This window comes from Camellia sinensis, chromosome 8, assembly GCF_055761805.1.
Source record: "Camellia sinensis isolate YWXY chromosome 8, ASM5576180v1, whole genome shotgun sequence".
NCBI lineage: Eukaryota > Viridiplantae > Streptophyta > Magnoliopsida > Ericales > Theaceae > Camellia > Camellia sinensis.
Window position 1 is genome coordinate 152438424 of NC_138968.1, and position 26032 is coordinate 152464455.

Sequence of the window (26032 nt, forward strand, 5' to 3'; positions counted from 1 at the left end):
CAGCAGATATATATATATCTATATATATTTTAGGAGTTTGTCTAAATGGAATAGGATGGATTGACATTGGTAGGATTTCTAATCCAACACAAACTCTTACTTAGTATTTCAAATCCTACCTAAACTCTTGCTTGTTTGAAGTATTTTAGGAGAACACTACCTCCTTTCTTAAGCAAGAATTTTTTGCTTTATATAACACCTATTCATATATTTTTTCCTGCAGCCCCTTTTTTTCCCTGCAGATTTTTTGTTTTCCAGAAAAATTCCAGCAACTTTCCAGCCATTATCTTTCTTCTTTTTCCAACAAAGTTGTTCTTCTTATACTTTAAAGAAGATACAAAAGAATCTCTTCAAACTCCTTTAAATCAGGTATGCTTTCTTTTCCATAAAATATTTTCTTTCAGCATGTATATCACCATGTGATGGCCCTTCCCAAAAATTTTTACTAGACCCTAAGTCCACAAATTCTGGACTGCTTTAAAGGATATAAATTTGTGTCCGTTAATTATAAAGGGGTTTATGGCCTCCAGCAAAATTTATGACAAAATTTTTCCTCTGCTCCAGCAAAATTTTAAGGGACAATTTGTGGACCAGAAATAATTCTGGACTGCTTTGATTACAAATTTATGGCCTCCCAACGCTAATTAACGATTCTTTAAAACCATTCTTCACGTTTTACTAGACCCTAAGTCCAAGTAGTCCCAACAAAGACCCTTCTTGAAAGGATGAATAACCTACTGCCTTCTTTCATAACAAAAGTTGTAGCCTCTTTTCTTTTTATTATTTTTTTTATTTTTACTTGTACAAAAAACCCTGCTGCCTTTCAAGCAGATTTTTTTACTAGCCCAAAGACCCTTTTTTTTTTGTAACAGTTTAATCTGCTCTCTTTTATTTACCTTCCAACAGAAATTCTCCTCTCCATGAACCTTTTTATAACCCATGAAAATTTCCATGAACCTTTTTATAACCCATATGAACCTTGTGTATAACCTGCTGCCTTTCAAGCAGATTTTTTTTCGTAGCCCAAAGACCCTTTTTTTTTTTGTCACAATTTAATCTGGTCTCTTTTTTTTTACCTTCCAGCAGAAATTTTCTTCTCCATGAACCTTTTTATAACCCATGAAAATTTCCATGAACCTTTTTATAACCCATATGAACCTTGTGTATAACCTGCTGCCTTTCAAGCAGATTTTTTTTTTCTAGCCCAAAGACCCTTTTTTTTTGTCACAGTTTAATTTGCTCTCTTTTTTTTACCTTCCAGCAGAAATTTTCTTCTCCATGAATCTTTTTATAACTTATGAACCTTGTGTATAACCTGCTGCCTTTTTTTTTCACAATTTAATCTGCTCTCTTTTTTTTTTACCTTCCAGCAGAAATTGTTCTTCTTATAAGGCCATATCAAGTATGCTTTCCCTTTTTTTTTTTTTTTTTTTTTTTTTTATGCAACCAGAATTTTTGCAGCATGTATGCAAACATCAAACTGCTCCTCACTTTTGCTCTTTTTTTTTTTTTTTTTTTTTCAGAGCAGTCCATTTTTCTTTTGAATCAAAAAAAAAAAAAAAAAAAAAAAAGAAGCAGTCTTCTTATGCCTTGAATTTATATGTCTTATTGTCCTTTACCAATTCAACAAAAAGCACCCTTTTTAGTATAGGCCAACCCCTTTTTTTTAAAAAAATAGCAAACTAGTACTGCTACTAGCCTCTTTATTGGCTCTTGTATTTTCTAAAGGACTCCTGCAACAACCTCATATAGATATGCAGTTACTAAAAATTTTGATGGTCCCAAAAGGGTAATGACCCAAACTTTTTTATTACTTCAGGCATGATTTGAAATAATTTTTAGCCAGAATAACACCTTCAATCACTGAACCTCGATTTTCTAAGCAAAAGGTCCCAAAAGGGTAATGACCCAAACTTTTTTTGTTAACCATAAGCCCAAACAAAGACTTTTCTTGTTTAAAAAGAAAAAACATGCTATACCCTTTTGTGTAACAACATATATTTGTTTATTTAACAGTTTTTTTTTTTTTTTTTTTTTTTTTTTAATTGTACAAATTACGATTTTATTTATTTATTTATTTATTTTTTGCAATTATTTCACATCTTTTTCCCTCTTTTGCAGGCAACACGCAAGGTGTTAGAGTTTGTTTGCAGGTATCATTGCCCTTTCCAACCTTACGGCAATGAGTGGCTTAAATTCTTGGCAGTGATTGTGTCCTTTCACCCCAATGGCTTGAATCCTTGGCAGTGATTGTGTCCTTCACCCCAATGGGTTGAATCCTTGGCAGTGATTGTGTCCTTCACCCCAATGGCTTGAATCCTTGGCAGTGATTGTGTCCTTCACCCCAATGGCTTGGAATCCTTGGCAGTGATTGTGTCCCTTCACCCCAATGGCCTGAATCCTTGGCAGTGAATGTGTCCGTCACCCCAACGGCTTGAAACCTTGGCAGTGATTGTGTCCGTCACCCCAACGGCTTGAGTCCTTGGCAGTGATTGTGTCCTTTCACCCCAATGGCTTGAATCCTTGGCAGTGATTTTGTCCGTCACCCCAACGGCTTGAGTCCTTGGCAGTGAATGTGTCCGTCACCCCAACGGCTTGAAACCTTGGCAGTGAATGTGTCCGTCACCCCAACGGCTTGAGTTCTTGGCAGTGATTGTGTCCGTCACCCCAACGGCTTGAGTTCTTGGCAGTGAACGTGTCCATCACCCCAACGGCTTGAGTCCTTGGCAGTGATTGTGTCCGTCACCCCAACGGATTGGGTTCTTGGCAGTGAACGTGTCCGTCACCCCAACGGATTGGGTCCTTGGCAGTGAACGTGTCCGTCACCCCAACGGATTGGGTCCTTGGCAGTGAACGTGTCCGTCACCCCAACGGATTGAGTCCTTGGCAGTGAACGTGTCCCTCACCCCAACGGATTGGGTCCTTGGCCGTGAACGTGTCCGTCACCCCAACGGATTGGGTCCTTGGCCGTGAACGTGTCCGTCACCCCAACGGATTGGGTCCTTGGCAGTGAACGTGCCCGTCACCCCAACGGATTGGGTCCTTGGCAGTGAACGTGCCCGTCACCCCAACGGATTGGGTCCTTGGCAGTGAACGTGTCCGTCACCCCAACGGATTGGGTCCTTGGCAGTGAACGTGCCCGTCACCCCAACGGATTGGGTCCTTGGCAGTGAACGTGCCCGTCACCCCAACGGATTGGGTCCTTGGGTCCTTGGCAGTGAATGTGCCCGTCACCCCAACGGATTGGGTCCTTGGCAGTGAACGTGTCCGTCACCCCAACGGATTGGGTCCTTGGCCAAGGGGCTTTTGTTAATCTCTTTATATTATGACATTTTGCCTTCACTAACCATTTTTATTTTATTTTATTTTATATATATATATATATTTTTTATTTAGGAAGCATGGACAAGACCCTTGAATATCTTCGACGTGACGAGATGGATGTACTGGATAAATCTGGTCCGAAAATAATTCGGCACAAACCTATCACTGCTTTATTGTCACCCACCGAGTTGGACCCCTACATCCCTTTACATACGGCTTCCGAAGACTTGGTTTATACAGGAATTCGAAACTGCTGTGAGATTCTCGAGAAAGGGCATTCAAAATCAATTGGTTCATTCCCTGTCTCAATCCTTCGTCCATTTTTTGAGGACCTTGACTGCTCTGAATTTAATACTCTTCTCAAGAGAATGAAGCATGAAAAACTGAAGTGGGATAATTCCTTTAATGTCCGTGGCATTTCTACCCATTTGCAATCCCCCATATGGATTTTTTGGTTGAATGACGTTCTTTCCACATTTGCCCCTATTTTGAAGAAATGTGGGATTAAATCAGAAGAAGACGTGCAAACTGCTCTGAATGTTTTGAGCCAACACAAGAAGAAGAATGGACAACATAGTGTTGTGGAACGTGCTTTTGAAAGGGCTAAGGCTTCTCTTAATGAATGAATGCACTTTTATTATTTTTTATTCATCAGAACATAATGTATTTATGAAATTTCGCTCAGTGATGGATTTATTTGTTATTCGAAATTTCTCAATACAATACATTGATTTGTCTTATTTTAGTCGTACACAAAAGATTTACTTGTTATATGAAATTTCTCAATACAATATTTTATCACCTTAGATTTCGGTGAGGCATTTTAGCAGTTTAACCACATACAATACCGTTGGTGGTTTTTTTTACTTTTGTTTGGCCGTACACAGTTTATACTCTTGCGGGCCAGGAGTATCCAATGTTTTATCACCTTAGATTTCGGTGAGGTATTTTAGCAGTTTAACCACATACAATACCGTTGGTGGTGTTTTTTGACTTTTGTTTGGCCGTACACAGTTTATACTCTTGTGGGCCAGGAGTATCCAATGTTTTATCACCTTAGATTTCGGTGAGGTATTTTAGCAGTTTAACCACATACAATACCGTTGGTGGTTTTTTTTTTTTTTTTTTTTTTGCCCTAACTTTTGCCTAGGCCGCCCTTTCGGGTTTTCAACCTAGCAGGCTTTCTTAAGGGTAATATCTTTTCAAGAACCTTGCATTAGTTGGGGGAATGATTCTGTCACCATCCATCGTTATCAACAAATAGGCCCCATTAGAATAAACCTTCTCAATCACATAAGGTCCTTCCCATTTGGGCTCAAGCTTTCCTTTGGTTCTTCGTGAGACTACTATGGGTGTTCTAACCATTAGTACCAAGTCTCCCTTTTTAAAGGAGCGAAGCCTCACCCTTTTATTGAACGCATTTGCCATCCTTTGTTGATAGATCTCCAAATTCTGTTGAGCATACAACCTTCTTTCATCTAGGGTCTCGAGCTCAGCCAACCTCACTCTTGCGCTTTCATCTTCCGTTAAGGACTCTTGTATTGCCACTCGCAATGATGGTATTTGAACCTCAAGTGGTAACACTGCTTCTCCTCCAAAGACCAACGAATAAGGGGTTGCTTGAGTAGGAGTTCTGTGCGAAGTCCGATAAGCCCACAAAGCTTCTTGTAACTTCTCATGCCAAGCTTTTTTGTTCTTATCCACCATCTTCTTGAGAATTTTGCACAATGTCTTGTTGAAAGCTTCTGCCAAACCATTGGCAGGTGCATGATATCTTGATGAATGGTTGTTTTTGATTTTGTACTTAGCAAATAACTTGTTCAAAGTATCACTCCTGAACGGCTGTCCATTATCCATGATGATACTTTCTGGAATCCCGAACCTGTAAATGATATGGGTTCGGATGAACTCGGAGACAACTGTGCTTTTTATATCCTTTAAAGCCACGGCCTCTGCCCATTTTGAGAAATAGTCAGTTGCAGCTAGGATGTATCGATATCCTGCTGAAGACGGAGGTATAAAAGGACCAATAATGTCCATGCCCCATGCTGCAAATGGCCAAGAACAAGTTGTTAAATGTAAAGGCTCTGGGGGTTGGTGGAGAAAGTTCCCATGGAATTGACAGACTTGGCATCTCCGAGCATAATTTATGCAATCTGCAATCATAGTCGGCCAATAGTATCCCAACCGTTTTAGCTGCATGTGTAATTTAGGACCACTTTGGTGTGCCCCACATACACCTGCATGTATTTCTGCCATTACCTCTTGAATACGCTCCTTGGCTATACACCGCATGAACATTCCATCCAAAGACCTTTTGTATAACGTTCCATCTTTCCACAGGACAAATTTGGTAGCCCTGCGTCTCACTTCAATTCTTTTTACTTTATCTTCAGGTAGCCTACCATGTTGGAGGTAAGTCACGAATGGTTCTCGCCAATCCTCCTCGTTTTCTCCTTTCGTGGTGACGACCAAGATTGGAACCAAGTCAGAAACCTCCTTTAAAGGTTGTAACACCCTTCTTTCACCTACCGTGATAGTAATTGTTTGGCTATCTGGTAGGGTGAGTGATGCAGCCAAACTTGCAAGTGAATCAGCTCGAGCATTTGTTCTTCTCTTCACATGGAAAATGTGTGTTTTCCTGAATTGCGAAAGCAATTGATCAGCCCTTTCATGATATGGGATGAGACTTGTTTTCTTAACAATGTATTCTCCACGGAGTTGCTTTACCACCAACATCTGTGTAATTTCTGCACTGAAATTAGGCTTCTCAAAACTCGAGATGTTTTCTTCTGGCACTTGTTCAACTTTCACTTTCTGTTCAACATCTCCAAGTGAATGAAATATGATGGGTTTCGATCCTTTTCCCTTAGAAGGGACCACAATCTTATTATATTTCTCCACATAGGTACATTCTGTCCTCCTTAATGGCAACGTGAACTCACCCTTGAGATCCAAAATTGGATTTATTGGGGCTAGAGCCTTTGCCCCCAGTTTCCTTTCGGACTTTGGCACATATCGAAAAGTTCTTTTTGTTGAAACTGGAGTAGACTCTAGAACGTCTTTGACATTCGGAGTATCTTCAGACTTTTTCACATCTTTTTCCTTTCTTTGTGAAGTCTTTGTATAGAAGCGAGCATCAGCATAATAGGCCTCTACTTCACCAAATGGATCATTGTCAGCCACAATTATCCCCTCTTTTTTGGGTGAAAGCAACGGGTACTTGATACATTGGTGATAAGTTGATGGCACTGCATGATGATTATGCATCCATGGTCTCCAAGGCAAAGCATTGTAGGAGGTGTCTACATCAATGACCAAGAACTCAGTACTTTCTTCAATATCTCCAAACTTGGTTCGCAATTCAATCTTCCCCATTGGGCGTTGCTCATTCTGATTAAATCCTTGAATGACCAAACGACTTGGGCGAAGTTGTGAAATTCGAACCCCTAACAAATTTAAGGCCCTCCGAGGCAGAAGGTTCACCGCAGATCCTCCATCAACGAGAATTCGAGAAATTTTCACATCATGGATAAGTCCAGTGATAAACAAAGGCCGATTATGGTCTGTCATTTCAGCACACATGTCTTTGTCACCAAAGGTTACCATAGCCATGCATGTAGTTGCCTTCTCTTGATTTCTACTCTCGATTTCTTTGTGGAAATCCTCTGGCTTGGACAGGGCATATATTAGAGACTTTCGAAGCTCTGGAGACATTTTCAGTGCATCATATACACTCAACAATGCTGGAATTTTCTTTAGATGAGCTAGCACATCATATTTCACTTGCTCCTCCTCCAGCAAGACCTGTGAAACTTCTGACGTTTGAGGGTCTTGAGGATTTCGTAATTTCCTCCGGTAGGTCAAGTAAGTCTGGCATACTTCAGCAACCGCCTTTCCGTTGACCTCAACTTCTTTTGTTCCCTCACTTATTTGGACCATGTTAACTGGTCCAGCTGCAGGGTGATCATCATCATCAGTCACTTCTCCATCTTCCTGAAGCTGCATTCTTCTCCCATTTCTTAGGTACCGGGAGTCACGCCTATAAAAGCATTGAGAATCTTCAAAACCATTCTTCATGGCCTCCCAACTAGGCACCACGACTCCATCGAGGGAGCAATACCAGTCAAAGGCGATCCCCTCTAAGGAAAGGGGGAATTGTTTTAGGCAAAGTGCTTCATTTTGAGCTGTTTCCCCACACTGTTTCAAAAAACGCCTAATATGTTTTTGAGGATCGCCATAACCCTCATATAGGACAAAATTTGGAAGTTCGTATCCTTCAGGAAATGGTGTTTGCTCTACCCATAAAGGGAACAAATCCCTTGGGCGATAAGTGCCCATCTCTCGAAGGTCAAGGGCAGTTTCAATCTTCTCCTCAATTGTCCCTTCTATGAAATCATATGTTTGAGAAGATATACCTTCGTCATCCAAATGTTCTGACATCTCAATTTCTATTGGCCATGGTTTATAAAATGTCCTATAAAATCGATCAGCCATGGTGTCCCAATCTGGGATTGAATTAGGTGGCAGGCTGAAGTACCAATCCGCTGCCCATCCTTCCAAAGAAAGAACGAACTGCCGTAGAAGTAACGCCTGGCTTTTTACTGTATTTCCACATTGTGCAAGGAAACGAACCAAATGGCGCCTTGGACAACCTGTCCCATTATATAAAGGAAAACGAGGTACTGCATATCCTCGTGGGAACTGAACCCATTCGACCCAATTAGGGAAAGGGTGTCCAGAAATTTGATTTCTTTCAATACTCAAATTTTGATGGGCTTCAAAACCCTCATCTTTCAAAGAGACCGTTACTTTTGCCTGATGTTCTGTTTCCCTTCTAGCTTCAATTTTTGCTTTCTCATCATCACCTGGATTGCGAATGATATGTATTTCTCGCTCTTCAAAATTTACGTCCACAGTGATGACATTACAAGGAAAGTCAAAGTGGTCACTTGATACACTTTCTCCATCGTATGTCCTAGCTGGGGATGTGTGTGGTGAATCATCAAGGGAAAAGTTAAGTTCCCAATCTTCATTAGGATCCTCAACTTGAGATGACTTTGCTTGTTTACTTGAATGCTTCCATACTTCATCATCCGACATACACCTGCCATTCACCTCATCATCCTTGAAGTGTAGTCGTTTTTTCGCCTTTTTTACAAGCTCAGAGTCGGACCTACACCCGGTGTCTCTTTGTTCTGTTCCCCTTACATATTCTGGAGTGCTTTGATAGTACATTGGTGGTACTGGCGAATACTCTGGAGAAAAGGCTTCTGGTGTATGCTCTGGAGAAGATGGTGTATATTCTGGAGAGGCTGGTGTGTATTCTGGAGAGGCCGGTGTGTATTCTGGAGAAGTTGGTGTATACTCTGGTGAGTCAGGTATACAGATAGGAGATGTAATGCAATCCCCTTCCCTAACTTTTGAACCAATTTCACCCTCATCTTCCTCGCTATCACTCAAAACAATGATGGTTAGGCAAGGGGCCAAAGTAAACTTTTCCTTCCTTCTTTTATCAAAGTATGTCTGCAACTCCACAGATTGAAATTTTGAAGGTAGAAATTCCTCCAATGTAACTGGGACAAGAGGATCTTGCTCTAACTGCTCATCAGGGACCAATTTCTCCCCCTTTTCCTTCTTTGGGTTCTTTTTTCCTTTTCTCTTATTTACTCTGGCTTTTTTTAGTTTCCTAGAAACTTTTGATTTTTTCTTTTTGGAAACTTTTGGCCCTTGTGTTGTTGAATCAACCACACTTCTAACTTTCACTGTGGCATTTTGTTTTTTCTTCATGCTTTTTGACTGATAAACAACCCATTCACCTTCATTATCATTGTCGATAGTGATTGGGTTAGCAGATGCTTTCTCTTGAGGAGGGAGCTCAATGATCTTAGAGTCCAAAAGTTCTTGAATTTTATCTTTCAGAACAAAGCACTCTTTTATCGGATGACTAATCAAACGATGGTAGGGGCAATACTTTGGATCATTGGTCTTTCCTACCTCATGTGGTCTTTTCACCTCAGGGAGAGCAATCAACTTTTGCTCCAACAGATCTTCAAATAGGTCTTCGACCAGATCATCCATGAAAGAATATTTTTTCTCCAACCTCTCTTTCATAGTCACCTTTTTAAATTCCTTGGGCTTTTTAGCCCCTACTACAACGGGATCCTTCTTTCTGGTTTCGATTGTAGCTGCAGTCGAGGACTCAACCCTTTCAACGGCCCTAGACCTCCTTCGTTTAGCTAAATGCAGCTCCATATCATGAGCTTTAGTGCATAGATCATTGAATCCTTCAAAAGTTTGAGCCATAAGAGCCGTAGAGAGCTCATGTCGGAAGTTGTTAAGGCACATCCGAATTAACTCTAATTGTGTAAACTTTTGAGGACAAGCAAATGTCAAAGCTCGCCATCTTGCAATGAAATCTGTAACAGACTCATTGTCACGTTGCTTGGTCTCAATCAGTTCTGGTACTCCAACTCGTCTTTGTGTGTTGCAGAACTGTTTAAGGAACTCCTTCACCATGGAATCCCAATTTAGGATTGATCCCTCAGGAAGATTAGCATACCAAGTAAATGCAGAACTTTCAAGCGATTGGACAAATAGTTGCAGGCACAGGGCCTCATTCTGGGCTATTGGCCCGCATCTTGAAAGGAAATGAGCCACATGTTGTCTTGGATCTCCTGTTCCATCAAACATTTTGAAATCTGGTTGGGAAAAACCAGAAGGGAATGGAACAGCATCTACCCATGCTGGGTAAGGTTTTGTAATTATTCGAAAATTCTCATCATCTTTTTCTTTGACTTTCTTTACTTGTCTCCTCACCATATCATCAATCATGGCCATGAGCATTGGATTCATACCACCACTGGTCAGATCAGAGTAACAAGGACCATTGCCCCCTGGGGCTAGTGTACTTTGTATGCCTACAGATGTCCCTACAACAGGTTGTGTCATTTGTTTGGGTGCACTTCCTGGTCCTGTCATTTGGGCCTGCAGCTGTTGCATTTGCTCCAACATAGCAGCCATTTCCCGTTCTTTTCTCTCGAGTTGTTCTTGTAGGGCCACCACTTTTTCCTTGAGACTTTGGTCCTGTTGGACCTGCGAACCTTCTTTCTCAACCTCAGTCATCATAACCGCGACTTTGTTGATATCTTTCAATTCATTGTTTCCAATATTTGTTGAAACAAACGAGATAGAATCATCTTGTTCGTATAAAGGATTATCAACCCCCACAACATTACTCATATTTGAAGCATCTGACTGCGATGCTTTGTTTTGAGCCTGACGGGTTATGGACCTTGTCACAGGCCCTTTTCTTATTCCCTCCATAGATAGTTCAACCAAAGTAGAAATATTTCTCAAGGGTTGCTTACCCTCATCCACCTTGGATTTTCCAACAAAGATGGGACTTTCAATTTGTTTTTGGGGTTCATCTTTCGAGAGAGCCCTTTCAATAGCTCCTATAACATTTGTTGCCACTGTTCTTAGTTCCAGTTTTTTTAAAGCTTTATTTCTTCTTCGCCTTTGTCTTTTCGAAACTGGACCGAATGGCATATCAAGTTGAGCCCCTAAGGGCATAGAAGGAACTGTTTGTGCCTTTGCAAATTCCTCATGAATTTTCAAAACAGTCCCTACATTTTTAGAGTGGGTCAATTGATGTTGATTCAAATCCCGTTGGGCCAACGGGTGTTTCTTACTCTGTTGGGCCAACGGGTGTTCCTTATTCTGTCGGACCAACGGGTGTTCCTTATTTGAACCCTGTTGAGCCAACGGGTGTTCTTTTGGCTCCTGAGAGTTGACTGAGATTTGGTTTGACCGATTTTGTGCTCTGAACAGAACTATCGGTTTATAGGCATCAACTGTTTTTTCAACAACAGGGGCCTTTTTTTCATCAACAGAAGTTTGGGTCATTACCCTCCTCCCAATGGCCCTAATGATGGCCATGTTTTCAACAGAAGCTTTCTTCTGGGCAAACTCCACCATTTTAATGGAGTCTTCTACCCTTTTGAGTAGTTGGGCCACAACATTTTTGGTTGCCCCCGTTGAAGCTGCAACAAAAGTCGTAGTTGCAAACTGATTAGCCTCCTTTGCCTGAATTAAAAAGCTCTTCGTTCGGGCTGTGGCCCTCACAATTGCGTACTGCTTTGACGCTTTCACATAATCTTCAGTAATCTTTCTCAAACTTTCAGCTTTCTGGAGAAGTGTGACTTTTTTCGTCACACCAGTTACCTTCAGGACAGCCAAGAGCTTTCGCTCCGGAGCCCCTTGGGTGGCAGGGGAAAGAAGTGCATCTTTCCAGGATTTCGTTGACTCTACCTTTGGGACAGCCAAGAGCATTCGCTCCGGAGCCCCTTGGGTGATGGGTGCTATCTCCAACCTTGGTGATTTCAGAACCACTGGAGTGTAGGCTTGTCTCCTAACAGTTGCTTCAGCATTCCTATAACAAAAGAATACGTCAGTAAGTATCAACTGTACATATATATTATTATTATTTTGTTCTTCAAAAGATGAGAGGAGAAATAAGTCCCACTGGGCGTGCCAAAATTTGTAGACACAAATTTTAAAACATGAAGTGTTTCAACACATTTCAAAATTTTATGTTACAAATGTCCACTGTTTAGTCTTTTTGACTAAACAGTGTTGATTATTTGAATAGCAGGTTCTTATTTCCGATCTGTATTTCAGATCGTTAATTACACATTTTATGCAAAATGAAACCTCTGATTAATGAAGAACAAAATAAACAACAAAAGACAATTTTAAAAAAAGAAAATATTTTATTACGATTATTATGGGTTTTGAACCCTCGAATACAAAATACAGTTTGGGTTTGGAACCCTTTACCTATTCATCGCCATTAGCGTAGGTTCTTGAATTCTCTAGCCTTCTCTTCTTCTTTCTTGTAACGATTTGTTTAGCTCTCAACTTCTTTCTCTCTCTCTCTGATCTTTTTCACTTCTGATCTTCCAATCCCCCGGTCTTGTGTGATGGTCCTCATATTTATGGAGGGTCATCAGGTGATAGGAACGCTTCATCTTCATTTTGAATTTCAAATTGAATGATATTTGAATTTCAAATTGAATGATAACGCTATTTAAATTTTGAATAATAGCGCTATCTGATTAATCGTATATCTGATTAACCGAATTGATCTTTGGGGTTTCATCCTGTGTGATGTCTTTGCTGTAGGCTCTACAGGTGTCATTTTTTCGTAGGCTCCACGTGTCATTTGAGCATCTTGAATAACGTCGTTAAGATACGACGTTGTTTTATTTATATACCTCAACGGAGCAAATTAATCATTTTGGGAAGTGATTGCCTACAACAATCTTATTGTAGGCTCTATGTGTGTCATTGACTGTATTTGAAATTTAAACATAAATTTGGTTTAAAATTTATGTGCCAACAATGGCAGAAGACTAATTTAACCAAATTAGTTAATGCATGCTTCAAAAAGTTCATCCAAAACTCCATACTGAAAAAAAGTTTGGTTTACTAAAAAAGGAAGTCTCAACATCCTGACAACGTTGCAAATAAAGCATATAACAATCCATTACCTGATTAACCAACTGGTTTTTGAATTTTTCTGGATGCAACTTCCTCTCAGAATGAAAGGCATAGGATATTTGAGCATCCATACCTGCGAAGGGAATTTAATAAGATCTAGTATTAGAAACTACAAGGGGTTTGTAGAATAACTCTCAAATTTAAAACACAATGCTAGCTAAGGGTTTGTAGAATAAAAGGGAAATGTAAACATGAACCAAATTAAAATAAAATGGAAACCCAATGTGGCTTTTCACTATGCAATATAATTGAAAAAATGAAACTTCGAATGCAGATGATAAAAAGACAAAAAATATCTTTATATTACAATTTTCAAATTCGCAACTCATAAGAGATAAGTAGATTTATTCTACTAGATATTTCAGTGTTCTAAGATCCACAACCTGAATATCTTTCATTTTAGATTTTTGTATTTTGATATTTCATTCTCTCATCTACAATGTAAATTACATCTATGAAAAAATAAAAATAAAAATTACAGGTGCTCGAATGTGGCACTACTCCTAGTTTTAAGCCCTTGCTATCCTACATTTATTCGAGTGTATGTATAACCATAAACTCTACAAAAAGCTAGGCCTCATTTAGGCTTGAGCCCTGAACCACATCAATATTATCCTGTGACATTGATATGATGTACAGGCATGCCCAAAAGCTGGCAAGAAATGAATAAGTTTTAGGTTTGGTTTTTACCCCAAGGCAGCAACTACATCAATGATAAGAAGATCTTATGACAGAAAACTAAGCATAATTGCAAAAAGCTTTTGAAGTGACAAATAAGGTGATTGCTAGGAATAAACAACACAACCTAGTAGAGTACCAGTGGGGTTACACATTGGCAAAAAAACACTTACCCATACTGAAGTAATTCCAGAACCCTCCTCTAAAAGTGTGGCAACCTTCCTGAGAAGCAACCAAATATTACCCATAAGAAAGCAGAAGAATTTAATACTTATTCATTAGTGGAATAATATCAAATGGAGAAGTCAATAAGTACAAATCTCATAATCACATGACTGTTAGTGGCTTAAAACAATTTATTCATACACCTCTCAATATATATCTTCCTATTCTTCAATTTCTGTAAAATAAATTGATGTATATTATTGATTGATGTATGTTGTTTTTTACAAATGGTGAGGGGCTCCTTATATAGGAGATGTAGTGGAGTAGGTGGTAGTAGGTGGTAGTGGTAGGTGTGTAGTAGGTGGTAGTAGTAGGTGGAGTAGGTGAAGTGGGTGGAGTAGGTGTAGTAGGTTTTGGTACATTTTAACAGCCCCCCGCAAACTCAAGGGGGATAGGAACTAACCAACTTGAGTTTGGAAAGACTAACAAAACAAGAAAATAGACGAATACATAAAATAAAAGAGGATAGGAGACACTGTATGGTCGTGTCAGACCGTTGTAGAAGACTGTATGGTTATGGCAGACCGATGTAGACGACAGTTTATGGGGTCATGTCGGACCGTTGTAGCAGACAATGTTGTGATAGTTGTTGTGACAGTTTACGGAGTCTTGCTGGACCCTTGTAGAAACTAACCGGAATCAATGTCGGGACAGTTTACAGAGTCTTATCGGACCCATGAAGGAGCTAACCGGAATCAATGTCGGGACAGTTTACAGAGTCTTGTCGGACCCATGAAGGAGTTAACCGGAATCAATGTCGGGACAGTTTACAGAGTCTTGTCGGACCCTTAAAAAGTCGCACCCTCAAAAGGTGTGCCCAATCTATCAAAAGGCGTGCCATCAAAAGGCGTGCCCAATCCATAAAAAGGCGTGCCATCAAAAGACGTGCCATCAAAAGGCGCGCCCAAGTTGTCGGCGAGCACCGAGAGGCGCATGATGCACGTGTCTGCCTCTTCATCATTGTCTTTATAAACCAAAGCGGAGGCTGAGGCTTGGAAGCATAACAAACCAGTTGAAACCTCTTCGTTCTCTGAGAGCTTGTCGCTAAGAGCTGCAAATCTTGAAACACTCTGTAAACACTCTGTAACCAACCCTTCTCTGACACACTCAGCAACCCATAAGATGGCCTCGTCTTCCCGTTCAGCTACCCAGAATATGGCCTCTTCGTCCCGTGGTCTGCTCACTCTCTTTCCCGACCTCAACGAGTCAACAAGAGAGATAACTGGTGCGGTGGCCAGTGAACCTCAACCAAGCGCCTCTGGTTTTGCTCCGTTGAACTTTCCGATGCGGTCGGTGGAGCAAAAAATGGCGGTGCAAACGGATATTGAAGCCAATCAGTATACATTGAAGTCATGTGTGGAAACCATGACTGCGGTCACAAACTTGTCGCACCGGCTGCAAAGTAGGACAAATGAGGTGCAGCAGTTAAACGCCCAACTGGCTCTGCTCCAACGCATGTATAAGGATGCGCGAGCAGAGATAAGTGTGCTAAAGGCGGAAAATAAGGAGCTAAAGCGGAAGGCCACCGTGATGTTCCGATTTGGAGGTCCACCATATGCTGTAGTGGAGGAGCAGGGAGGAGGCAACTTGCTTGGTGGTCTAGGAAGCACGGAGGCAACACCGTCAAGGGCCGCGCAGGACGGAGGCAAGAAGAAGAGACCGGCGGCAGAGTAGAGAAGAAAAATCCCACTGTGGGTGTGATAGTTTTGTTTTTGTTGTTGTGTTTTTTTTTTTTTTTTTTTTTTTTTTGGTGAAAAATTGTGATCGGGGTGAGCCCCGACATGAATAAAAGGAGTTTGGTGTGCAGTTCTTCTTCTGCTTTGTGTTGTTTTTTTTTTTTTTTTTTTTGTGTATAATGAAAAAAAAAAAATAATAATAATAATAATAATAAGCATATATATATATTAAAAGAAAAGAAAGTTGAGTGATGTGGGGGTAATGAGTTTAGCATATGGATGTCCCGATCTTAAAGCCCTTGATTTGTGTGGATGTGGATGAATCTGTTGATTTTTTTTTTTTTTTTTTTTTTTGTGAAAAGTAAGGGAATCGAATAACAAAAAAATATGGGGATGGTGATGAAATGATAAGCATGGTGATAATGAATATAGAATGATGAATAAAAAAATAATAAAGGAGGGAGTGGGGAACAGGGATAAAGTTTGGGCGGTGGATGGGTGTGAGTAAGTAAATAAAAAAAAAAAAGAAATGAGAAGTTTAGACCAACTAAGCTTTATAATAATGAAAATAAAGGTGTAGATTGGTTTAAAAAAATAAAAAAGAGTATGGGTGTGTGTGCAAAAGGTGATGGATGATATGGCTGCCATGGAACCTTTCAAATCGTCCATCAAAAGCCGGAGGGCCTCGCGTGCCAATGGCATCAACACCAGGCTAGACCCAAAGACCATAGCCACCGTTCTCAGGCACTCTGAAACAAATACTGCCCCAGCCATGGGCACTGCAAAATGCATCTCATACATTGCTGGAATATTTGGAGCCAACACCGATACATAAATATATGAACCAAGCTTTCGGGAGGCTATCCCAAAAGCTGCTTGACAGAGAAACAGCCATGAGTGGTACCTCAGGAACAATCTGCTCCCATTGCAGCAAAACTCCTTCTTAAGGTCCTTGAGTATCTTGTTATAGCTGAATTCCTTCTTCAACCCCTGGACAGTGGTCAGGCTTTTCCTACCATTACGCTGCTGTATATGGATATGCACATATTCCTTTGACCCAGCACCTGAGTCCTCAGCATTTGCCTCAGCGAATGGATCGAAGGTTGTTGGGACCTGGATGTCGAGTTCAGACATGAACCTTGGCTGCTAGAATTGAACGGACCAAACGCCGAGCACAGATCTAAAAAGTTATGGTTTCGAACAGGTTGAGGAAGAAACCGAAGATGGAGCCGAGCGAATCAGAAGAACGAAGCTTCCAGAGAGAGAGAGAGAAAGAGATATCAAGCATCTCTTGTGTATATGAGCTGGTCTGTGGTCTGTGTGGAGGATGGGTCTGGAAAAGCTTGGTCTTCATTGGCAGCCATTGTAAAGGCAGAGAAGAGCTTAATTATGGAAGAAGGTATGTGTAGAAAAACAAGCATAATAGGTTGAGGTCCGGCGGGTGGCCAAGGCGAGGTTGCTGCCTGCCGGTGAAGCGAAAAATACTAAGTGCTTAACCTTGCTCTGATACCATGTAAAATAAATTGATGTATATTATTGATTGATGTATGTTGTTTTTTACAAATGGTGAAGGGCTCCTTATATAGGAGATGTAGTGGAGTAGGTGGTAGTAGGTGGTAGTGGTAGGTGTGTAGTAGGTGGTAGTAGTAGGTGGAGTAGCTGAAGTGGGTGGAGTAGGTGTAGTGGTAGGTTTTGGTACATTTTAACAATTTCCTTAGCAGTGCTCCAACAATCTAGGTTTAAAGTGGTTTTTGACTAGTAGCAACTACTAATCAGAAGTAGTATCTTGCATTGGCTTGTTCTCTTTGGTCAATATGCATTGAAATTGTTTTATATGATGATCTTCTGGAAAGAAAATTAATAAAAAAATATTTTTGTCCAGTAAAAATTAGTGGGACTGCTAGATACAATTTGGCAAATCAAAGTAATGTGGCCTATTTTCTCAGGTGACTCGATAAACCCTTTCCAATGGTTGAAGATTGGAGCACCTTGCTCCAGATATTCAGGGGATGCCTTCATACCTTACAATAACATGGTATGATCCCGGGCCAGTCCAATTTGGTGAGTTAGATATATCCTGTAAATCAAATTTTTTTGATTCTGGTTTCCCACTTTCAAGAAACAGTTTGAGCCCAATTTATGTACGTTAATTAAGCATAAATTTCATTTGGGGGTGGATTTCACAAAAGAATGAACATGGGAAACCTCCACTCCTTTTGTATCTTTTAATTGCCTCGCTTCTGTTGGAATGTGTCTCACATCGCCTAGAGTTGTCCCATCTCCAGTTTCTCTCTCTTTAATACCTGGGTTTATTAAGAAGAGTTGTGGGCTGGGCTTTTCAATTGCTTCCACTAAGTATTTGCTTCTGAATTGCACAAATGAATAATGTCCCCAAGCAAATAAAGATGTAGCAAGCTTTCTTCCACTCATCAAGCAAAAGACCTACCACTTTCATCTAGTCAGAAATGCATGCTCCTGCTTGCATTAGATCCAAGCGAATGTCAAATCTTGGTCCCATATGTTCAATAGCCCAACACAACACCCCCAGGGTCTTGAGAAAAAATATTTTTTTGTGCCATTCCAAATGTGAAGTAAATCACCATATAATTTGGTAAAACTAAATATTTAAGTCACATTTTCATGTTCAAATTGAACACGCTATTTTCGTTTTTTATTATTCTCATAGGAGAAGATTAGTCTCTTTCCCAAAGATATGCAGATTGTTTGTTCAATTATGTGACAAAAAAGGTTAACATTACTTTAGGTTAGGCTATTTCACTTTTGCTACTGTTGCCCAAGGTTTCTATACATTTGAATTATGCACATTTATTAACCATATTTATGATTACTATATTGTGTCTCTCCATTGCAATTTTGCCCCAAATATAATGTACCTACACTCCAATCATCATGAGCATCCAATGATCAAATGTTCCTAGTCAACAACCGTTATTGGGGGCAAAACTATCATTGGTTGAATAGCAATATATGCAGAATGATTGGAAATTGAAAAACTTAATGTCCAATACTGTAGCAAATTCAAATTCGTTTCAACTGCTAATTAGGAACCCTAAAATGGTGATCGGGGTGGATCCCTGAGATGAATAAAATATGGTTGGGTGTGCAAAGCTATATGGTATGAATGGAATTGAAAAAAAAAAAAATTAAAAATAATGTGAAAGAAAAATAAAGAAAAAAAAATAATAAAAAGATATTTGAAATCAAAAAATGAAAGATGGGGGAAATAAGGAAAGTGGTGGGGAGAAAATAAATAAAAATAATGGAGTTGGAAATCAAACGGAGGAGAGATGATGTGGTGGTTTTTTTTTTTTTTTGTTTTTTTTTTGTTTTGTGTTTGTTTAAGATAATAAAGAGATACATATTAATATATATATATATATATATATAATAAAGAAAGTGGGGAACAAGAGTGGAATGAAAAGAATCGTGGGTCACATGGGTGAGTAAAAGAAAAAAAATAAAGGAAGGAAAAGAGGGGGGACAAAGGTTGGTGTCTGGGTGTGATGATATTGGAGAATGGAAAAAAAAGGTATATAATAATAATTAGAAAAGTGAATGGGGTGGCCGAGAGCTAAGTTACACGGACGCGGGTATGAGGATCGGGTGCGGGTGCGTATCTAGGGGTCAGACACTTTAAAATTAAAAATTAAGGATACGTGGATATGTATCCAAATTTAGATACGGGTACGGGGATACGTTAAATATATATATATATATATATTTTAAATATAATTATTAAGATGAGTTATATTATATAAATAACAAATAATTATTTTACATATATGTGTTTATTTATTTTTATTAATATATATAAGTATATACTACCATATAAATATATTATATGCTAGAAAATAATTATTATATAATATATAATAATAATTGTTATAATAATAATTATTAACTATTATTATTTTATATAGATATATACGAATAGATATAGACAATAGTTATTATTATATTTATTATAACAATAGTTATTTAAATACAATAGTTATTAACTATTATTATTTTATATAGATATATACGAATATAGATGTGAAGGAAGATCAGCGAAGGACGAGAGAGAGAGAGACAGGGACGAGAGAGAAGCGCAGCGAAGGAAGCAATCGATCGATCGATCGCGATTGCGATCGCGAGGGAGAGAGAAAGCGAGAGAGAGAGAGTCGTCTGGGGGTGTTCGGCTGTCCGATCGACTGACGGAGCTTCGATCTTCGACTGGATCGACCGGATGGAGCTTCGACTGGATGGAGCTTCGACTGGATCATTCTACCAGGTTATCTCTTGCTCTCACCTCTTTCATTTCTTTGGCTGTGAGCCGTGTCCGATAGAGAATAAACAAATCCGACACAGATCCCACACCCACACCCGTGTCGTGTCGTGTCGACACGGGTACTTCGCCCCAAAGTGGCGAGTCCATGTAACACGGCCGAGAGAGAGAGTGTGTGTCTGTTGAGAGAGAGAGAGCAACCCGTATGTGTGTAGCATCTGTCTCCAAGAAGCCCCTGAGAGAGATTGATGCCGAGTCCCTTTGTAGCTATGGGTGATGTGCTGGATATGGTGTATGTGCGCTGCTATCGGTGTTGTGTGTGCCTGGAGAACCAAAAAACTGCCGAGAGAGGGAGACCAGGTGCCTAGAGAACCAGATCAGTGTTGCGTATCTTTTCTCGTTTCTGGTGAGTATGTTTCCCTCAAAACAGTGTGTGTGTAGCTCAATTTGTGAGTCTCAAGCTTTGTGTGTGAGTATGGCAGTGTATGGAGGGTGGGAGGAGGATGGCGCATGTTAGCAGCCACAGCAAGACGAATCTCCAAAATGATGAAGAAATGAGAGAGATGTGACCCAAATCAGCGTGGTGGCGGAGCTGGGCACAGGGGCGCTTTACAAGGCGGCGTCGAGGCCGAGGTTGGCGGCGGTGGCTGCCGCGATTGGCGGCGTGGTGGACCAGAGAGATTGTTTGAGTCCAGGGAAAGAATAGTAAGAGCAGAGAGATTTCCAAATGTTGGTGGAACGACACCAGTGAGATTGTTCCCGGAGAGGCCGAGTCCGGGAAGGCGAATTGAGTTGACTCTGTGGTTGTGATCAGTGGTGCATGAGACACCAAACCAAGTGCAAGGGAGGTGAATGAGGAGGTGGTTGGGATTTTGTGCAAGAAGCATCATCCGGGAAGGGGATTCAGAGGATTGATCTTTCAGGGCGTCTGTTACGTCTGCTTCCAGAGAGACCCAACATACACACCCCGGAGAGAGAGAGTGAGAGACCATGCCCGAGGGAGGGGCTAGGACAGTGACTGAGATAGAGGAAGCTAGGGAATGTGTAGAGGTCCGGCGGGCGGCCAAGGCGAGGCTGCCGCCCGCCGGTGAAGCAGAATGACCAGGTTCTTAACCTTGCTCTGATACCATGTTAAAATTCATGTATTATTGATTGATTGTATGTTATATTGTATTGTATGTACATTATATAGGAGATGTAAAGTGGAGATGGAGTGGTGGAGTAGGTGAAGTGGAGGTGGTAGTGGTGTAGTGGGTTAGGTTTAGTGGAGTAGGTGAGATGGTAGTTGTGTAGTGGGTTAGCTTTAGTGGAGTAGGTTTAACATATGTCAAGGACAAGAAGGACTACGATGAAAGAAGAAGCATAAAATTCAAAGATAATGAACTTCAGCAAAAAGAAACCTAGAATTAGAACTCGGGTTAACTTGCATTCGTATTAACACTTGTTCTACACAAACTAAAGCTTCTTGATTTGTTAACTGCTTCCATATGAAGTAATTGGTAAGTTTTTTGTTTTCATCTTTTCCTTAGAACAAATTGGTAAAGTTGATTGTCTTACCTTGTTGAGTGTGTCTGTTGAAGACACTCGATGGAATGCATGCAAAGAATGTGGCAAATCAAGAGGAGCAATTGGATCACAGGAACCTTGTGTTGGAGCTCTCATCCTCATGAGAATGTGCCAACTGTATTATATTGAAATTTGCAAGGCAATAGCAACAAAATTAGATCAAAAATGTAATTGTGCAAAAAGATAAGCAATGGACCTTAAATATCCATAGTTTCAAAGTGCATAACTTCATATCGAAATGTCAGGCTAGGAAGGAATTAGGAAATTCAAAGTCCATTGCTTATCCAAATGTCAGACTGAATTTGAATTCCGTCGAGACAATTTGGGATGATTAAGGATGCAAAGACATAGCCACATCTTGAAAAATATGATATTTAGGAACAATTTGCAAAAGAATCATGAAAATAAAAATAGCAAAACCACACTAGGTGAACAAACAGGACAAAACATAATACATCTTTCCCAGATCAAGAATTTTCTGAATTTCTACAGGAAATTTAGAAATTATTGTTACTATTAGTCATATCCATGATTAATTTCAAAATATTTGAACCATGTACAATTAAGTGGTATACATAGCACAACCAATAAAGCTTAGAGATAGTGAAGACAATATCTTATCATAGGAAGGAACATGGCCCTTCCTAACATGCAACTTATCATGGAAAGTATATGGTCCACAGAAGTGCAATCCTCCCTTTAAAAACTTACTGGAATCTACTTTAGAAAATCTTTTCCAAAACTACAGTAAAGGTGTGAGAAACTCATAAATATGCCTTTATGTGACAAGTCACTAATGAAATAACATCAAACTACAAAAGAAAGTCATTATAAGATTTCAAGACAAATATAATGTTATACCAAAGATACTTTGAATTTGGCATAAAAGTACTTCATGCTCATCCAGAATAAGAGAAAAAACAATTCAAAGATGTCAAAGAATATAGCACACAAAGGGTGCAAATAAATTAATTTGATGAGACTCAGCAACATACTGTGGGTGTTTAATTATCAACTGAAAAAGGGCCATGTGAACAGCGTAACCTGTCTATTTTCATTTCTGTGCCTTTCATTACTTGATCCAAGAATGAGATTACAGAATGACGATCTGTTCCAGGATTCTTCTTTCCCTACAAATTATTAAACTCCAAACTTGTCAGCATTAGACTCCACAAATACAAAATATAAAGGTAGCGTTACATGAAACACGCTAACATCATATTCAATTTGGCGTCAAATCCATGTGGATATAGACTATGCTGTAAGGAATGAAGTGTAAAAGTTTTGTTGAACTTTAATCTTAAAATAGTCACTAGATTTTAATCTTAAGACCAGGATATAATGAATAAAAAACAATGGTTAACGAATGCATCAGCAAACACAAATGAATTTTCAAGTGGGTTTTGAGGTCTTTTTGTCTATTCACACACACACACACACACACACAGAGAAATGTTAACATACTTAATTCTAACTGCCTGCTTCAGAGACAATATATTGCGCTTTATAAATCGAGACAAAGCACAATTAGAACATCAATTAGTAATATTAGTACACTTTCAAGTTAAAACAAAACTTAAAAAAATGCAGGCTTTGTCCTACCCAACCAAAAGCAAATGGAAGGTTGTTTCCCGTTCCCAGGGGTACTGTAGCAATTGGTGGTGGCTGAGATAATTTGAGATCGGAAACAACTCCAAGAAGCCAGCCAGCTGTGCCATCCCCACCTGCAACCTAATGAGCTACATCCATGTCAGAAATGTATAAGCAAAATTGAAATGTGGTCATTGCCTACTACATATGCAATTAATAAGCTATATACAAAAATTAACTTTTACTTGTAATTTATAACTCAACTCACAATGATTCTCAGATTCTCCTGAATCCTAAGAGCCAATTCATCACCATTAAGCTTTAGTTTTTCTAGATTGAGATACAATCTGTGCAACACAGCATCAGGAGCCTCTTCCAACAAATCAACAATCTAAAATAGTAAAGTAAAATTAGGCGACATGTGAAAATAGATCTAACTCAACTCTGTCAAAGTTTAATGCAATCCTGCATTAAAAATCCCTAAAATTCTAAACATTCTTCACTGAAGGCCAAAACACCTGGTTTTTGTTTAGAAGAGAACGATATGTGATAAGAAGATCCCCACCAAGCTGACCACCACTTTTGGAGTTGATGAATACTAGCACTGGGCATTCTGGTACATCAGGGAGACACTCACCCTCTGAACCGGGGACAAGTATGTAATTAGGGATGTAGAATTTCTTCAAGTTGTCAAACTCTGGATTATAATCGGCCATCAGTGCTCAAACTGCAGTTTTGTTGGTTATCAAATTTGACAAAATAAGTACTATTAACAAACTTATATCAATCTATGAAAAACCACAATCTTTTTCTTACATCAAGTACCATAGACGACTAACTTGTTATGAACTTATGATTATTGCAATGCCAATAGATTACTGTCTAATCCAAAAAAAACAAAAAAAAAAAAGGAATAAACAACATGAATTGATAAAATTATTACGCATCTGGAAACCAAATTAAAAAATATAAAAAGAATTAATTAATTAATTTCCACAATAAATGGACACAATTTTCCATGAAAAAATAGGATAAAGATGAGTTAATGAATTGACAGCTACCGATTCCCAAATGTTTTGAAATGCAACTGGCCTCTGCCACTATTGGTTCTTAAACAAATGAATTGCAAATTGGACTTCTTCGCCATAACTAATTTCTCAGTAGAGCATTGAAAGTGATATCAAGTTTAATGGTCCATATATAAGGTTTTAATCCATGAGAAAGAGAATAGATTCATTTTATAAAAGAAAAAATATATTGAAATTGTTTTTGTACGAGGATTCATTTCCCCCCATCATTTATCAAATCCAATGCTTGAATAATCAAAAGTTTAATATAAAACTCTACTAGTCTACATCCATTTAGAAGCAAGCCATGAGACACTTTGAAAAATATAAAAAATATATGTTGACTTTAGAATTTAAAAATATGATGAAGACGTGGAAAATTCAATGGCATAACAAATTAGGCCTCCGTGGTGGAATCTTCATGCAAACATGTACTATGCACTTGTCTAGACAATTTGCAAAAGTTGTAATTAAAGACTTGTCCCAGTCATATTCAATTCAACTGTAATACATACATTACAAATCAAACTCCTTTGAAATTATGGCTAACAAACTGACGCTGGTAATTCAATCAATCCATATAAGATCACAAAACAAAACTCAATCCATGAGACATCAAGTAATAATGAATCACTATTATGTATATAACAAATTGATCGTCAACCAATCGGAAAGCATTTTGGTCTAATCACAAAGGATAGGTAGTAATTTGAGATCAGGGCAAGAAATTAGCTAGCACTTCGGATAAACAAGAAGTGGTCGAGAAAATTTGTTATAAGAAAGAAAACTCACCTGGAAATTTTTTCTCGGAAAATACAATTGCAGAGAGAGTTACCGCTAATGTTGAAGAACTTTATTGAGCTTCTAGTAATTCAGATCCGAAATATGAGAGAGAGAGAGAGAGAAATTTTTTATAAATACGGGGGAGATGAGAGGACGTAAAAGGATTTATATACGGATGCAGGGCAGAGAGAGAAATTACATGGCTACTTCGAGCGGACTGACTTCTTGTGGGTATTGAGGTTATAAAGTGGGGGGATTTGTACTTCAAAAATGCTTTATTTTTCCCGGAAAGGGAGAGAAATTCGAGCTGATTCTGAATCCGCTGGGAAAGTTACATGGGGGCCACCCAATCGAGCGCGTTTCAATTCATGATTAACGTGGGTGGTTTTGCGCACTTTATTTTATTTAACATTAATCTCAAATCTTTCAATTAAAAAAAAAAAACTCCTGACTTGATTTAAACAGGGTGAATTTCATGTTTTACATAATAAAAAATAATAATTACATTACATTTTTTTAATCTTCTAAATAATGTAACTTCAAGCACCAAATCGAAAATCGGTAAAGGATGGGTTTTACATTAAAATAGAAATAGCATGTACATTATTGTTGATTCAACTACTTCTATGTAGCGTGATTCATGTAATATTTAATAATTTAATTTAACATTGGTATTGAAGGTGTAAACTCTCTTCTATGTTTTATCTTTTCATATTCATTTTATATTTTCACTTTAATAATTCAAATTGTCTATTTTATAAGTTTCACAGTAAAAGTTATTTACACAAAAAATTATATTTATCAGACAATTACAAATACAGAAACAAATTACATTTTATTTTACACAATGAATGATTTATTATTCATTTTATAAAATAAAATATGATTTGTTTTTGTATTTATAGATATCCGATGAAATTAATTTTTTATATGGATGATATTTATTACAGAACCTACAAAGTAAACGGTTTGAATCATCGATATGAATCCAAGTTTGGGCTTATAAGAAGAGTATGAATAAGTACGGAGAGATACAAGTATAAATGTGAGCTTATCCCAATGTCAAATATGTCAAGTTAAAATTAATTAAGTCTATTTGATGATTACAATTTGTATTACTTAAAAATTTAAGTAATTCTTAAAATATAAGTTAAATTAAATGCAAACTAAACTTATAAATAAAACAATTTGGACAATAAAATTGGCCAATAAGTCCTAGTAAAAAATTGAGAAATTTGGCCAAAACCCACTAAACCCAACATGTTTGTATG

General features: G+C 38.8%; 2 protein-coding genes and 1 long non-coding RNA gene across 3 annotated transcripts in view; 1 reads left to right on the top strand and 2 right to left on the bottom strand.

Annotated features, from left to right (window-relative positions):
• The window catches only part of DGK5 (diacylglycerol kinase 5), a 37792-nt gene extending 12599 nt beyond the window's left edge, over window positions 1–25193 (bottom strand). Inside the window, exons 1-8 of the mRNA XM_028212673.2 lie at window positions 24771–25193; window positions 23430–23638; window positions 23180–23302; window positions 22924–23052; window positions 22366–22451; window positions 21313–21436; window positions 13740–13788; window positions 12879–12961 (exon numbers count right to left, since the gene is read on the bottom strand). Of these exons, the coding sequence (XP_028068474.2) occupies window positions 12879–12961; window positions 13740–13788; window positions 21313–21436; window positions 22366–22451; window positions 22924–23052; window positions 23180–23302; window positions 23430–23627 (792 nt within the window). The 5' untranslated portion in view covers window positions 23628–23638; window positions 24771–25193. The remainder of the gene's footprint in view (window positions 1–12878; window positions 12962–13739; window positions 13789–21312; window positions 21437–22365; window positions 22452–22923; window positions 23053–23179; window positions 23303–23429; window positions 23639–24770) is intronic.
• On the top strand, window positions 242–3532 carry LOC145797218 (uncharacterized). The gene is made up of 3 exons (XR_014338468.1): window positions 242–369; window positions 2122–2153; window positions 3397–3532. It is a non-coding gene; the product is annotated as an uncharacterized LOC145797218 (long non-coding RNA).
• LOC145797217 (uncharacterized) lies at window positions 15496–18957 on the bottom strand. The gene has a single exon (XM_082883827.1). It carries the CDS (start codon window positions 16599–16601, stop codon window positions 15696–15698), a length of 906 nt encoding a protein of 301 aa, XP_082739953.1. The 5' UTR covers window positions 16602–18957; the 3' UTR covers window positions 15496–15695.
• Window positions 25194–26032: the final 839 nt, after the last annotated feature.